A 15,047-nucleotide genomic window follows, 5' to 3' on the forward strand; every position below is an offset into this window, starting at 1 on the left:
AAGGAAACTTACAATAAATGAAGAGCACAGTCTAAAGCATGTTACAAAGCAGTAAAATATTTCAAACCTATTAAAAAAATACTCTGGGGAAAAGAAGTACTGGATTTACTTGTAGGGTTTCGTAGTTTAGCAGAACGTGCCATGGCAAGATCAAAGTGAGCTTGGTCTGCATTCTCACACAGATTGATGATTCGACACAGGCAATCAGCAGCAAATACTCGAGTGGCCCAGCGAGGTGCCACAAAGGGCTTTGATTTATCTTCTTCTCCGAGTGTGGTAAACATGGTATCATCATCCATCTCATCTTTCTTCTCAAATTCCTCATCTTTTCCACTGCTTAAGGGAGTTGCAGTACTCATATCTGTAACAAGAGCAAAAGCACATTATAACAACCTCACGTATAGCAAAAATGATGCTTTAGATATAGCACTGTTTGAAGGTATCTAATTTAAAACCAGTAGAATTGGCAAGGTTCTTTTTAGAGAATCAATTAAAAAACCAAAGAGGGGGACTGGGTACAAAGCATGTAAGACAGGCTCAAGGATGTGATGTACACCACGAAGAATACAGGCAATAATTTTGTAATACATGTAAATGAAAAGTAACCTTTAAAAACTGTATAAAAATTAAAATAAATAATAAAAACAGTTATCAGATATCACTTTGAAATTCAATAATATTGTTTTGTCTCCTTTGCATGTACTTTCACAATAATTATTTTTATGAAAGGTATGATTGTTGATCTGTTTATGATAGTAAAATAAAATTTCTCGTTAAATATATTTAATTAAAAAAAATAAAAACAGAAATGAAAAACCATGGAAAGAATAACAAAAATATTTACATATTTCACTACTTCTACATCTTATATTGAACAAGACAGTAATCTGGGATTTTAATATATGAAAATTAGTTTGAACTTAGTTATCTGCCAAAAAATAATCAGAGTTCATTAGTTGGTAATATAATTTAACCTTAATTAATCCCTTTACAGGGATTTATAGATTATAACTTATTAGTATTTAAAAATGTAGGCTCAAATTTAAATATATGTATGTATATCTCTATATGGTATATATCTATAGATATGTAACAAAAATAAATAATTTTCCTTATTTTAAGAATATATATATTAAATACATACCACTAGAAGCTGCTAGGACATCTTTACAAAGCATTAGCCAATGAGAAAGCTTTTCTACAGCCAGCGATGACAGCATATGTCCCAAAGTATCATGGATATCAGAACATAATTTTCTGTCTGTCTCCCGGTCTAGCATTCCAAAAAGAAGTCCCTCAAGACCAGTTTCTGTTATATTAACACCTTGATGCCGGCAATGGATATCACTTCGAGAACTTGCTCCAGGGGCAAAAGGACTAACATCTGAAAAGCAAATATTTCAAATGAACTTGTATAGGACTTTATTGTATACTAGTGGTAATAGTTATGTTAAAGACCATGATCTACATGTAAATTCACAATAACAACAAAACCAGTTAGCTATATACACAATTCAACTACGGTCTCCAAATTACATGTTTTTAGAATTAGAATTTAATCTGACAATGAAAGTAAAAACCCTGCTCTTTAAAACAGATTAACCTACAGTATTTTAAACAAATCTCCAGGGAATACTTGATAAATATATTCGATTTTAACAAGAAAAATGTGGGAAAGATATATTTTTAAATAGATTTAATCATCTGAAAAAATTATTGCTGTATATGTTGGTTGAACAAATTGAAACTGAATCACTCCAAAGACATAATAGGAGACATAAGGAGAGGCTTGCAGAAAACAGCCACAGTCAGGGGAATTCAAAGACAACAGGAAATGGAAGGTTCTGAGGAAGTAACATTCTAGAGAGATGAAGCACAGAGGTCTGTTTTTCACTTAGCAGTATAGTGTGAATATTTTCCCCTAGCAGGAATTAGACTTCCACAGCATGAATTTACATGAATATAGCAAATCACTGACTTTTGAGTACATTAACTGATTAACCACTGAGGAGGAATTCCTGAAAGAGGCTGGGTCAAAGGGTTAGTACAGTTTGAAAACTTGGAGGATACACTGACAAAAAAATCCTCCAAGGAAATTTGTGTGACTTTACATTTCTACCAGCAGTATAAGAAATCTCTTTTATTCATTCCTCTCCCAACACTGGTTAAAATCATAATTTTTAATCTTGCTCAGTTTTATAGAAGAAAAATGCTATCTTATGACTGTATTAAAATGTAACTATTTAATCATTAGAGGTTAAAGATATTTCATATGTTGGTATTGCTTCCTTGATAAAACACCTCTTTTGCATACTCTTGTGATATTTACAGATGCACTGAAGAGTTACCCTAGAAGGTCCCAGACTACCCTATGAAGGTCTGATATCACAGTTAGTCCTTGACTTACATCTGGGGATTGGGTTTCAAGAGAGCCCCATGATTTCCTGATAAAAGTGGCTGAGTATGCCTAAGTCATCTGTACCAACAATAGGGTTTATGCTGGACATCTGTTTAAGCTGAACAACAAACTTTCAAAAAATCTGAACTTCCAGTATATGCTAGGTAAATCATGCCTATTTGACTAGCCCCTAATAAAAACCTTAGGCACTGAGGGTCTAGCAAGCTTCACTGGAAGACAACATTTTACATGTGTTGTCACAACTCCTTGCTGGGGAATTAAGCATATCCTGTGTGAGTCCATGGGGAGTGAACTCCTGAAGCTTGTGCCTGGTCTGCTCTGGACCTCACTCCATGTACTGTCTCCCGTTGCTGATTTTGCTTTGTATCCTTCTGCTGTTATAAATCATAGCCATAAATGTGACTATATGCTGATGTATTGGAGAAGGAAATGGCAGCCCGCTCCAGTGTTCTTGCCTGGAGAATCCCAGGGACGGTGGAGCCTGGTGGGCTGTTGTCTATGGGGTCGCACAGAGTTGGACACAACTGAAGCGACTTAGCAGCAGCAGCAGCAGCAATAAATCACCAAACCTGGGTGTGAGGGGGGGGGCGGCGGCGGCGGTGTCTTAGGCCCCCTGGCACACATTTGTAAAAGCTTTAAAAATATTAAAATACAAATGCACACATTTTAATAAACAAAGGATATTTTGTGAATATTTTTCCCATTCTTAGTTTCTCTCAATATTGACTATGGTGACTGGCAGGAAAGTTTGGAAATTTTATTCAAAAGAATTCTGTAACTACTTTTGGTGCTATGTTTTCTCTCCAAAAAGCAGTAATGTTTACTGCTAGATTTTTTATAGTAAACTTCCTATACACTCTACAATACAGTGCGTGCTTGCTAACAGAGTTCTTATTTACATTATGCTAAAATTGAAGCTATTTTGGTATATTACTTCTTGATACCCAAGAAACTACTATGCATTAGGAAGCTCTTAAAAGTAGAAATTTTCTCTCACTATAGGGGAAATATGTCTGTCAATTAAGCTCTTAAAGTTCCCAAACCACCTACCCCTAGAACCAGAGGAAAAGTGAAGTGAAAGTCACTCAGTCGTGTCCGACTCTTTGTGACCCCATGGACTATACACTCCATGGTATTCTCCAGGCCAGAATACTGAAATGGGTAGCCTGTCCCTTCTTCAAGGAGTCTTCCCAATCCAGGGTTCGAACCCAGGTCTCCCGCATTGCGGGTGGATTCTTTACCAGCTGAGCCACAAGGGAAGCCCAAGAATACTGGAGTGGGTAGCCTATCCCTTCTCCAGGGGATCTTCCCGACCCAAAGATCGAACCAGAGTCTCCTGCATTGCAGGTGGATTCTTCACCAACTGAGATATCAGGGAATCCCCAGAGGGCAAATTATAACTGCAGGCTATACTTAAAACCCTTGGAAAAGCAAAAAGAACTGAAGAAAGTAAAGATCTACTTTTCACTACCCAAACATCTAGTGACATTTCATAGTTTAATTGGTTACTGTGGTCTTAACTTCTTCAAGGAAAAGTAACATCACAAAAAATTAACTATTGTCAGACATCAGAAGCTTTCAAGTATCCTCAAAATAGATCATTTCTCTTTTCAGAAGACCATTATGGATACAAGGCAATACCCCTTATACAGTTATAATATCCTTAAGGGATGGCAGAAGTGTTTTGACACTAAAAGCTACCCCCAAAATTTTAAGCTATGAAATTTTTAAAAGGTCAGTCAGTTCAGTCTCTCAGTCATGTCTGGCTCTTTGCGAACCCATGGACTGCAGCATGCCAGACTTCACTGTCCATCACCGACTTCCAGAGCTTGCTCAAACTCATGTCCATCGAGTCGGTAATGCCATCCAACCATCTCATCCTCTGTTGTCCCCTTCTCTTTCTGCCTTCAATCTTTCCAAGCATCAGGGTCTTTTCCAAGGAGTTAGGTATTCGTAACAGGTGGCTAGAGTATTGGAGCTTCAGCTTTAGCATCAGTCTTTCCAACGAATATTCAGGACTGATTTCCTTTAGGATTGACTGGTTTGAACTCCTTGTAGTCCAAGGGACTCTCAAGAGTATGCTCCAACACCACTGTTCAAAAGCATCAATTCTTTGGTGCTCAGATTTGAGTCCAACTCTCACATCCATACATGACTACTGGAAAAACCATAGCTTTGAATAGATGGACCTGTCGGTAAAGTAATGTCTCTACTTTTTAATATGCTCTCTAGGTTGGTCATAACTTTTCTCCCAAGTAGTAAGCTTTCTTATCTCTCCTTGCTATTCTTTGGAACTCTTCATTCAAATGGGTATAGCTGTCCTTTTCTGCTTTGCCTTTAGCTTCTCTTCTTTTCTCAGCTATTTGTAAGTCCTCTTCAGACAACCATTTTGCCTTTTTGCATTTCTTTTTCTTGGGGATGGTCTTGACCACTACCTCCTGTACAATGTCATGAACCTCCTTCCATGGTTCTTCGGGCACTCTGTCTATCAGAGTTAATCCCTTGAATCTGTTTGTCACTTCCGCTGTATAATCATAAGGGATTTGATTTAGGTCATACCTGGATGGTCTAGTGATTTTCCCTACTTTCTTCAATTTAAGTCTGAATTTTGCAATAATGAGTTCATGATCTGAGCCACAGTCAGCTCCTGGTCTTGTTTTTGCTGACTGTACAGAGCTTCTCCATCTTTGGCCGCAAAGAATATAATCTATCTGATTTCGGTATTGACCATCTGGTGATGCCCATGTGTAGAGTCTTTGTGTTGTTGGAAGAGGGTGTTTAGAAAGCTAAAAATGTAAAACTACCAAGAAAACTATATGGGAATTTTAAAAGTAACAAGTTTTATTTAAAAGAGTAAGAAAATTGATATTTCCATGCAAAAATGTTATTTAATAAGTAATACTCATTTTAAATATTAAAATTCTTAAAAAGAATATTGACTGATAACAGGACTTACTGGTACCACTGCTCTCTTTGTCCCCTGAATTTTTTGCCAGGCTCATGGCATATTCACATACTTCAGCTGCTTCTCTTTGAGCAAGTTGCCGGAGACAGGCCACAGCTGCTCGTCGAAGTAATAGATGGGAACTACACAGGTGAACCTGTAAACCATTATAATTTTAGACTTTTTTTAAAAAAGCTGTAATCTCATGTGTCTAATGAACATATATTAACATCTAATTTCTGAAGAGGCTCTTCATTTAACACCCTTATTTGTTTCCAATAGAACCAAATGATGGAATTTTCAAAAACTAGTAATACCAATAAAATATATAGAGTATTTTCATAGGCTACAAAAGAACTGCCCCAAGTCTTGGGTTAAAGATCATATAATATACATAGACTAAAACCCAGAAGGATCTTTTGCACATTTTATACACAGTCCTATTAAACTCTGTCACTGAATTTTTTTTTTTTTTTGGACCTAAAGAGTGTCATATTGAATGAAGTCAGACAGAAGGAGAAATACCATATGAAAACCCTTACATGTGGAGTCTAAAAAGAAATAATACAAATGAACATAAAACAGAAAGAGACTCAGAGTTAGAAAACAAACTCATGGTTGCCAGAGGGAAGGGATAGTTAGGACTCTGGCAAGGTCATGTACACACTGCTATACTTAAAATGGATAACCAACAAAAACCTATTGTATAGCACACGGAACTCTGCTCAATGTTATGTGCTAGCCTGGATGGGCCTCAGAGGGGTTTGGGGGAGAATGGATATAGGCATATGCATGCTGAGTCCCTTTACTGTTCTCCTGAAACTATTAAAACATTGTTAATCGACTATGAAGTCACTCAGTAGTGTCCAACTCTTTGCTACCCCATGGACGACACAGCCCACCAGGCTCCTCTGTCCATGGAATTTTCTAGGCAAGAATACTGGAGTGGGTTGCCATTCTCTTCTCCATGTCACTGAAATATATAAAGTGCAGAGATCAAGTGTACCATATGAAAAGTCACGGGGTAGAGCACACAGTAAGAACTGAAAGTAAAGGAAGGTACATATTAAAATAAAGAATTAAAATTAAGCAAACATAAGTATCTGAAAAGAACTGCAAAACAGAATTCTTTTGGTATAGAATATTTTTCATTTCAAAAGTTCCTGAAAGAATCACTATAGTACACTCTAATATATGATATAAACCATAAGACATACCACTGCATAATAATTAAGAGCTAAGGCTCCAGTTGCCAGACTGGGTTTAAATCACACACTTACTCCTGTGTGATCTTAGGGAAGTTACCTAACCTCTCTGTGCCTTGTTTGCTCATATATGAAATGAGGATAGCAATTTCCCACAGGAATATAGTGAAAATAAAATAAGTTAAAACAAATATTTTATTTAGAACAGTAGATGATACATAGTAAATCATATAATAGATAATAAATCTATTATCACTCAATCTATCAATCTGATTCATCAAGCAAATATTAAACTCTGCTCCATATGTTGCTTTTTAAGCAAGGAAGCAAGACATTTTAGAAAGAATCTCATCCAGAAATGATGGAGGAGAAAATAATTATATGGAAGACATCACTCCTTCACAATGCTAGATAATGCATTTTTATGCTGTTAATATAGCATTTGTAGCTCATTTTTGCATAAAGCTCACAACTATTGAAATTATACCAAGTATTAATATATATATATATATATATATATATATAACTGAGGAGAGAAAACCTAACAGATCAGATTTTTTTCAACATAATGTTTTCTTTTGTCTTCCTAAAAATAATGACATTTTAAAACTTTCAAATATCCTATAGGTAAGATTAAGCATGGTCATATGACACAGAAGGAACAAATCTCTCAGAGTTTTGCTTTTTTATCCGTACAGACAGGTCCTACCTATCTTATGCAACTGTGGAAAGACCAAAGGATTAAACATATATGAAGCAGAACACCATATAATTTCATTTAATTACAACTAAATAGAATTGTAGCTAAGAAAATACACTCAACAAATCCTGGGTCGAAGTGAAAGAAATAAAATATTTCAAGGTTTACATAATGTTTTCAAAAACTCAGTTTTAACAATCCTGAAGTCACTTCCCCACCCCTCCATTTCAACATCTCTGATATGCTGCTACTGCTGCTAAGTCACTTCAGTCGTGTCCGACTCTGTGCGACCCCACAGACGGCAGCCCACCAGGCTCCCCCGTCCCTGGGATTCTCCAGGCAAGAACACTGGAGTGGGCTTCCATCTCCTTCTCCAATGCATGAAAGTGAAAAGTGAAAGTCAAGTTACTCAGTCGTGTCAGACCCTCAGCGACCCCATGGACTGCAGCCCACCAGGCTCCTCCGTCCATGGGATTTTCCAGGCAAGAGTACTGGAGTGGGGTGCCATTGCCTTCTCTGTCTCTGATATGAGAGATGCAAAATATCACTGATGGTGTTTTGCAGCCACTGTTAACCAGGTAACAATTAAGTTGTATTTGTTTGGAAACTTTAACACTTTCTGGTAAAATCCATAAAATATTCAGGAAAAAAACATATTAAATTTGATAAAAAAAAAATGTGGATTCATGCAAACTTCTTAGCTACTCAGATATAATCACAATTTACTATGATATCTATCAGTAGAGCCTGGTGTAGCCTTTTCTTGAATTTTATACAAATGGAACCATGAAGTCTGTTCTCTTCTGTGTTTGGTTTCTTTTTAGCAATATGTCTGTTGGACTCATCCATGTGATTCCATATAATAGGAGTTCATTCACTTTTATTGTTGCATAATATTTTATTGAAGAATTACACCCTAATCCACTCTGCAGAATGGAGCACATTTTGGCTGTTTCTGTTTTTTTGGTTAGCACAAATAACCCAGGAATGAAAATTCCTGAGGACTTTTTTTTTGGCACACATGTGCATGCATTTCTCTCAGGTATTTACTTTAGAGGGGAGCTGCTGGATTATATTGTATGCATACTTTCAACTTTTATAGATTATGCCTCACTGTTTTCCAAAGAAGCTTCTTTTTTCTTCCTTATATTCCACAAACCTTAGGAACACTGTGCTGCTTGCTCCTACATTAGGCCTCTAGTTAGTTAGTGTTAATCACTCAGTCATGTCCAATTCTTTGTGATCCCATGGACAGTAGCCTGCCAGGCTCCTCTGTCCACGGAATTCTTCAGGGAAGAGTAATCGAGTGGGTTGCCATTCCCTTCATTAGGCCTCTGTGAAGTGAAGTTAAAGTCGCTCAGTCTTGTCTGACTCTTTGCGACCCCATGGACTATACAGTCCATGGAATTCTCTAGGCTAGAATACTGGAGTGGATAGCCTTTCCCTTCTCTAAGGGATCTTCCAAACCCAGGGATCGAACCCTGGTCTCCCACACTGCAGGAGGATTCTTTACCAGCTGAGCCACAAGGGAAGCCCAGAAAGTCCTGTTATTTAAACCATACGTCATCTTGCTAACCTATCCCTTCTTGTGCCTGCCATGTATTTATATTCTGGACAATGAGATATCCCTGCTCTGTCACTGACAACGTGGGCATTTAGCTCAAGTCTTTTTCTCACTGACATCTCCTACAATCATCCCAGGTAATGTACTTGCTGTGTGCAGAAAAGATCTGGACAGGAGAATGACTGATCACATGGTTATAAAAAGCACCTACTTGCCAGGAGGAAAATAAAAGTAATCCAGAGTGCTGGCTGTTCTTGAAAAAACACATTTGAACAGTTCTATCATATACATTTTAATATTTTTATATAATTTCATTAAGATTACTGTGGAGAAACTTACCTCTTAATAGATTTGCTGAAAAAAAAAACCACCTCATTTGTGTTAGGTATTACACATGGTATCACATAGTATGGTCTCTTCTGGTGGCAATGGCTGAATAGAGATGAACATGAAGTTTACAAAAATCAGCCCTGATTTCACTAATTTGGATGAATCCATGTGTGAACTATTTTTTTAGAGAGTGTCAAAAGATTTGGTAATGAAGACAGCTCAAAGGGCATTTGGTAATGTGGAATCAAGAGAGCCACTCCAGTGGCCCTCTTTTTCATCTTTTATCTCCCATCCCATCTCCTTCCCAGATTTTTGGAAAAGATTCAGTAGAGCGCTTCAATATACCGTGTAACAAAACCCTTGATGCTCTGCTAAAAAAATCATTTTGGATACATTATTTTCCATTAACACAGGACACTCAGTGTGTTCCCTGTGGCTTACTGATAACCTCCACTGAGCTAAAAAAGTTCACATTATTACTTGACCAGATCCTCTTAAATATGTTCCATCTCATAAGGAAAACTTTCATAGTATAATTATATTTAAGGAGAAAAAAATGCACAGAGGACCCAGACAACTGAGGAGTGTGTGTCTGAGTCTTCATCACATTTATCAGTTGCCTATCAGAGCTGCGCTTCCCAAGTGGCTCAGCAGTAAAGCATCTGCCTGCAATGCAGGAGATGTGGGGTTTGAGCCATGGGCCACGAAGAGTCTCTGGAGTAGGAAATAGCAACCCACTCCAGTATTCCAGCCTAGAAAATTCCACGGACAGAGGAGCCTGACAGGCTACAGTCCATGGGGCTGCAAGGACTCAGACACTACTGAACACACACACACACCAGAGCTGTATCATGTAACAAGTTCACCATGCTCAAGAGATGCCATCTGTGCCCTGAAAACTTGGGTGTTAGGCCATGGCTTTTGACAGGATGGCACATAGCTTGTTGCAGAATGCAATCTGGTGTATACTATTAATTGACTATTTTCTTTGTGGATGTTCTTTGTAAACATTTCACATGCACCTGGTTTCCACGCGTGGCACATTCAAACTCCTTGAAGGTGTGGGACTGATTCCCCCTAAATAATTGTCCAGCTTCATCCTGTGCCCTTATGACCCACCTCCCCCTTTTTCCTCTCAGCCTCTGACTAAACGATTCCTTAAATGCATTCCCTCCTTCCCATCTTAGGACCTTTCACATATTTTTCTTTCTGTGTAAAAATAGATGCTGTTACTCCAATATTACACTTTTCCCCAAACTAACTCCTATTTATCCTACAGTTTGCATCTTATATATCATTTTTTCAAGGAAATCTTTTCTGAATGCCTGGGTTATGATAGGATCCTCTGTTTATATGCTTGCCTGTAGTCTTTTCTAGCATTTATTGTAAATAATCATTGTTGACCATGTTAACAACACTTTTCTTTAATATTTTCCTTTTGTGCTATGTATAATGATTTTTGTACATTTTTTTAAAAAAAGAAAAAAACTTTTATTCTTAAAGCTGCATCCAAGAGATTCCACTCTCTGTACAACATACTTGCCTAGCTTTGAGGTATGTTTGGTCCAGAGAAAGTCCTCTGGACCTTATTTAACAGTTCATTAAAATATTTCCTAAAAGGTGAAAAAGAAAATCAGTGAATAAAATGAACAGTCATAAAGTGATTACTGAAGCTGAAACTCTAGAATGCACAATCCAGGAAATTTACTTTTTTTGCTTTGCTCTAGTCTGAACTTTTAGAAAACAAATTTTGGGTTCCTAAACAAATAAAAGAATGAAACAGCTTTATACTTACACAAAGGCTAGGAACAAGACTGGATAAATTGACATGTCGTGGTGCAAACATGTGAAGCTGCTGAAGGCAAGATATGGCAGCTGCCTGGACCAGAGAATCTGAATGGTCCTGGGTTATCGCACAACCCACCAAACAAGAAGAACGGATTGTAGAAATTGTTGCTCCATTCCCTAAGAGCAAAGTAAAAGACAACATAAAATACAATGATTTTATTATTAGTATCACCAAAAATATTCCTAGAAAATAACTACCTTCTAAATAACCCCTTTCCAAATAAACACACAAAAAAGTATACCTGAAACTAACACCACACTGTAAATCAACTGTACTTCAATTAAAAAAAAAAAACTATGTTGAATTAACATTAACTAGTACATTTGCTCTATTGTAGGTTTGATACTACAACTATTAAAAATCACTATAGGGGGTGGGGAAAAAAAATAAAAATAAAAAAAATAAATAAAAATCACTATAAGAAATGCCCTTATTTTTTTTCCCCTTACATTTTAACAGCTTACATTTTATCAAGCAAATAAAATCTATAGAACAAGAGTCAGCAAACTTTTCTTAAGAGGGCCAATATTTTTTATTTTGCTTGCCAGGAGGCAAAATCCACACTACTCTATGAGGGAAGTGCCTACATAACCACTTATAAACAATTCTCACCTCATGGGTTGTTAAAAAAAAAAAAAAGAGACCAAACAACCAGGCATCTGACAGATTTGGCCCATGGATCATAGGTAATTTGCCTAATCTGCCTGTCCCCTATTATAAGAAAGTCATCCCCTAAATTCCTCTCCTTGAAAGCCAACGTCAAAAAAGACGTTACTTCTTAAACGATGTAATGTACAGCATAGCAATACTGTGATAACTATATGGTAACAGACAGCTACTAGACGTAAAGTGGCAATCAATTCATAATATATATAAATGCTGAAATACCAAGTAGTACACCTGAAATGAATATAATAGTGTGTATCAACTATGATTCAATCAAAATTTAAAAAGGAGTCACTTTTAAGATAAATAACCCTCTTTCTGATGGTTTTGTAAACAAAAATTCTGTAAAATATATACAAACGATTTCAAAACACAACAGTTTATGAATGACAATAATGCATCTTAGATTTACCTAGCTTTATATTTATCCTCTGATAAACTATATTGTCTTTTTGTTTCCTTTGGAAGAGCCAAAACATTCCTTATTCTCCGGTTCTTTTTCAAATAACAGTACCACCTCTGTGATAAAATAATGTCAAATCCTATTTTGCTAGTAAGATTAACAGCAATTTTTAGGAGAGACAGGAAAAATAAATTGTGTAGTATTACACACTGTCTAGATAAAAATGTCTTAGCTGCCAAATATAAGTGATTTAAAATTTTTACCAATGCAGAACAAATTTTTTTATATAAAGACCAAACAGGGCTTCCCTAGTGGCTTGGTGGTAAAGAATCCACCTGCCACGCAGGAGATATGGATTCAATCCCTGGGTCAGGAAGATACCCGGAGATGGAAACAGCAACCTACTCCAGTATTCTTGCCTGGGAAATCCCACAGAGGACCCCGAAAACTACAATCCACAGGGTCGCAAAGAGTTGGACATGCCTTACGAGACTGAACACATACACTCACCCAGAGACCAAACAAGGAAATCAGAGTTACACAAGAGTCATATTCTAGTTTGACATACACAGGCCTCACCACCATATCAGAAAGCACTTGGTAGACACCTACACTTAATCAAGGGCACATATTTATTCTCTCTACATACCTGTGATACTCACTGGAAGAAAGAAATATCGACCTTATCAAAGAGGACACCGAGATCAAGATAGAGACACATATAAATCATATATTTTTCAATTCCTAGCATTCCTCAAGATCCTTTCTTGTTTCACTTCCCTCTTTTTTTTTAAAGTAACTATCTGAATGGAGGCAATGAAGCATAGTAGTTAAGAATGCAGGCAAACAGGCAAAGGAAATTTACCTGAGATTGACCTCTGATTCCAACCACTCATTGGCGGGTGTATGTGTGTGTGTCTCTATGTGTGTGCTCAGTTGTGCATGGACTACAGCCTGTCAGGCTCCTCTGTCAATGAAATTTTCCCAGCAAGAACACTGGAGTGGGTTGCCACTTCCTTCTCCAGGGGATCTTCCCGAACCAGGGACTGAACCTGCGTCTCCTGTGTCTCCTGCACTGGCAGGTGGTTTCTCTACCACTGTGCCACCTGGGAAGCCCTCACTGGCTATAGAATATATGTAAAACCTTGCGAAAGTGCTTAACCTTTCTCAGCCTCAGTATTTCATCTGTAAAATGGAGAGATATACCTTTATCAGGATTGCTGTTAGAATCAAATGAGATAATATACATAAAAAGCTAGACTCACTGAAAGATTTAATAAATAGTAGGGGGAAAAGAGAAAGCTCTGAAAGTAGCTCATATATTTTACATAAATTCACAATAATTTTCTGACCTGAGTGTTTAAGTTAACCATTTGTAGAATTATTTCAGTGGAAGTACACGGTAAGAATTTGGGCCTTAGGATCACAAATCTGCTACTCCTTGGTTGAATGACTTGAGGCAAGTTACTTAACTTCTCTGAGTTTAATTCCTGAGAGAAAATAATATATTTCTTAAGAGTTAAAAAAAACAAAAAAGTGAAGCTAGAGTCCATGAAGACAAGTGGATGGCACCTCAGGCCAAAGGAACTCCACTTTCACCTTTGACTTCATAGGGCTCCAAGTAACATTTTAGGTGTTTTTTCTGCTCAAAAGTTCAAAAAGCATCTTCATATCACAGTTTTCTTAAGGGGAGTAAATTAAATAGCACACATATAAAGGAGAGCTCCGGGTATTCAGTAAATTGCCAGTGCATAACACACAGAAATGATTATTATAAGATTTCTTTAGGCAATATGAAGGTAATATTCAGGAAGCTGAAAGACAGTTATTATCTGTGTAATCCCTTTAGCTTAAGATGAAGTTACTCACCTTGTAGTTCCGGTCCAACAGTAGTTATTATAGCACCCAAGCATCTCCCCAAACACTGATGAACTTCTGTATGTGAGGGTGGAACTGTCAACAGCAAGGTAAGAACTAGAGATAACGTTGGCTCTACATATCCACGATACATTGGGCCACTAGAATCCACTATCAAAGCAAGCGAGTGAAGGGACCAAGTCTGGAATAAAATATAATTCTATTTTATTGTAAACAGTATAGTGAACTGATATTTTAACTTGAATTTTCATAATACTAATACTTCATTTTTAATAAATAGAAATATTTTAAAATATATTCCTTAAATGAGTAAAGGTCAACACATAAGCTACTAGTAGCCAATGACCAAAGCAACCGATACACAAATGCTATGTTTCAAGTTCCTTGCAGTGTGACTTTAAGTGTCAGGGAAAAAGTTTCATTGATGAACTCATTTCCTCTATTAAAATAACATGCATTTCACAATTCCCAAAAAGAGAAACTTATGTAATGAGAGTTTAATTTAGTGGATGCTAAAAGGACATCCGATATGGCTTTACAATTTTGCTAAGAAACTAGCCTGAAATAAAACCATGACCACACCAATGTTCTGTAGTACTCAGATCTATTTCTCAAGCAATGACATTCACATAACAGCTCTTCAAGTCACTGAATCTTTTCAAGCTCTAATTTATGTTTACTAAGCACAAATAATCTTAGTGGCTAACAGTATTTGCAAAATTAACCTGAAGCAATGTACTGTAATCAGCACAGGCTTAAGAAAATGAAAAATCCTTTAAACTGCCCACACCCACATGTTAAAGAAAGTACCTTTAAAAAACAAAAACAAAAAAACTCTCCGCTTTATTACCAAAGACACACTCTTAGACACCTCATTCAGTTCTCAATTCTTAAGAGATTTTACCTATACATATTTTTGAAGCCACAATGGATTGACTGAAGAGCAGTTAAAGGTCCTGCTTCATACAGTTCACACCTTGGGGATCTGGCTGGGTTTGGGCTCTCATTTCCTTCCTGTTCTCAGTAAAATCACCCTCTTCACCAGGGCTGCAGCCTCGCCTTTTCCATGAGGCCTGCTTAGGACCCCAC

General features: G+C 37.0%; 1 protein-coding gene across 3 annotated transcripts in view; it reads right to left on the minus strand.

Moving 5' to 3' along the window:
* HEATR5B (HEAT repeat containing 5B) overlaps positions 1-15,047 on the minus strand; it is a 101,822-nt gene that overhangs the window by 41,617 nt on the left and 45,158 nt on the right. For all 3 annotated transcript variants that reach the window (XM_044925824.2, XM_006056844.4, XM_006056842.4), the window contains 5 exons: positions 13,950-14,139; positions 10,958-11,127; positions 5,376-5,520; positions 1,145-1,384; positions 110-361 (listed from right to left, as the gene is read on the minus strand). In XM_044925824.2, the coding sequence (XP_044781759.2) occupies positions 110-361; positions 1,145-1,384; positions 5,376-5,520; positions 10,958-11,127; positions 13,950-14,139 (997 nt within the window). The remainder of the gene's footprint in view (positions 1-109; positions 362-1,144; positions 1,385-5,375; positions 5,521-10,957; positions 11,128-13,949; positions 14,140-15,047) is intronic.

Source organism: Bubalus bubalis, chromosome 12 (genome assembly GCF_019923935.1).
Source record: "Bubalus bubalis isolate 160015118507 breed Murrah chromosome 12, NDDB_SH_1, whole genome shotgun sequence".
NCBI lineage: Eukaryota > Metazoa > Chordata > Mammalia > Artiodactyla > Bovidae > Bubalus > Bubalus bubalis.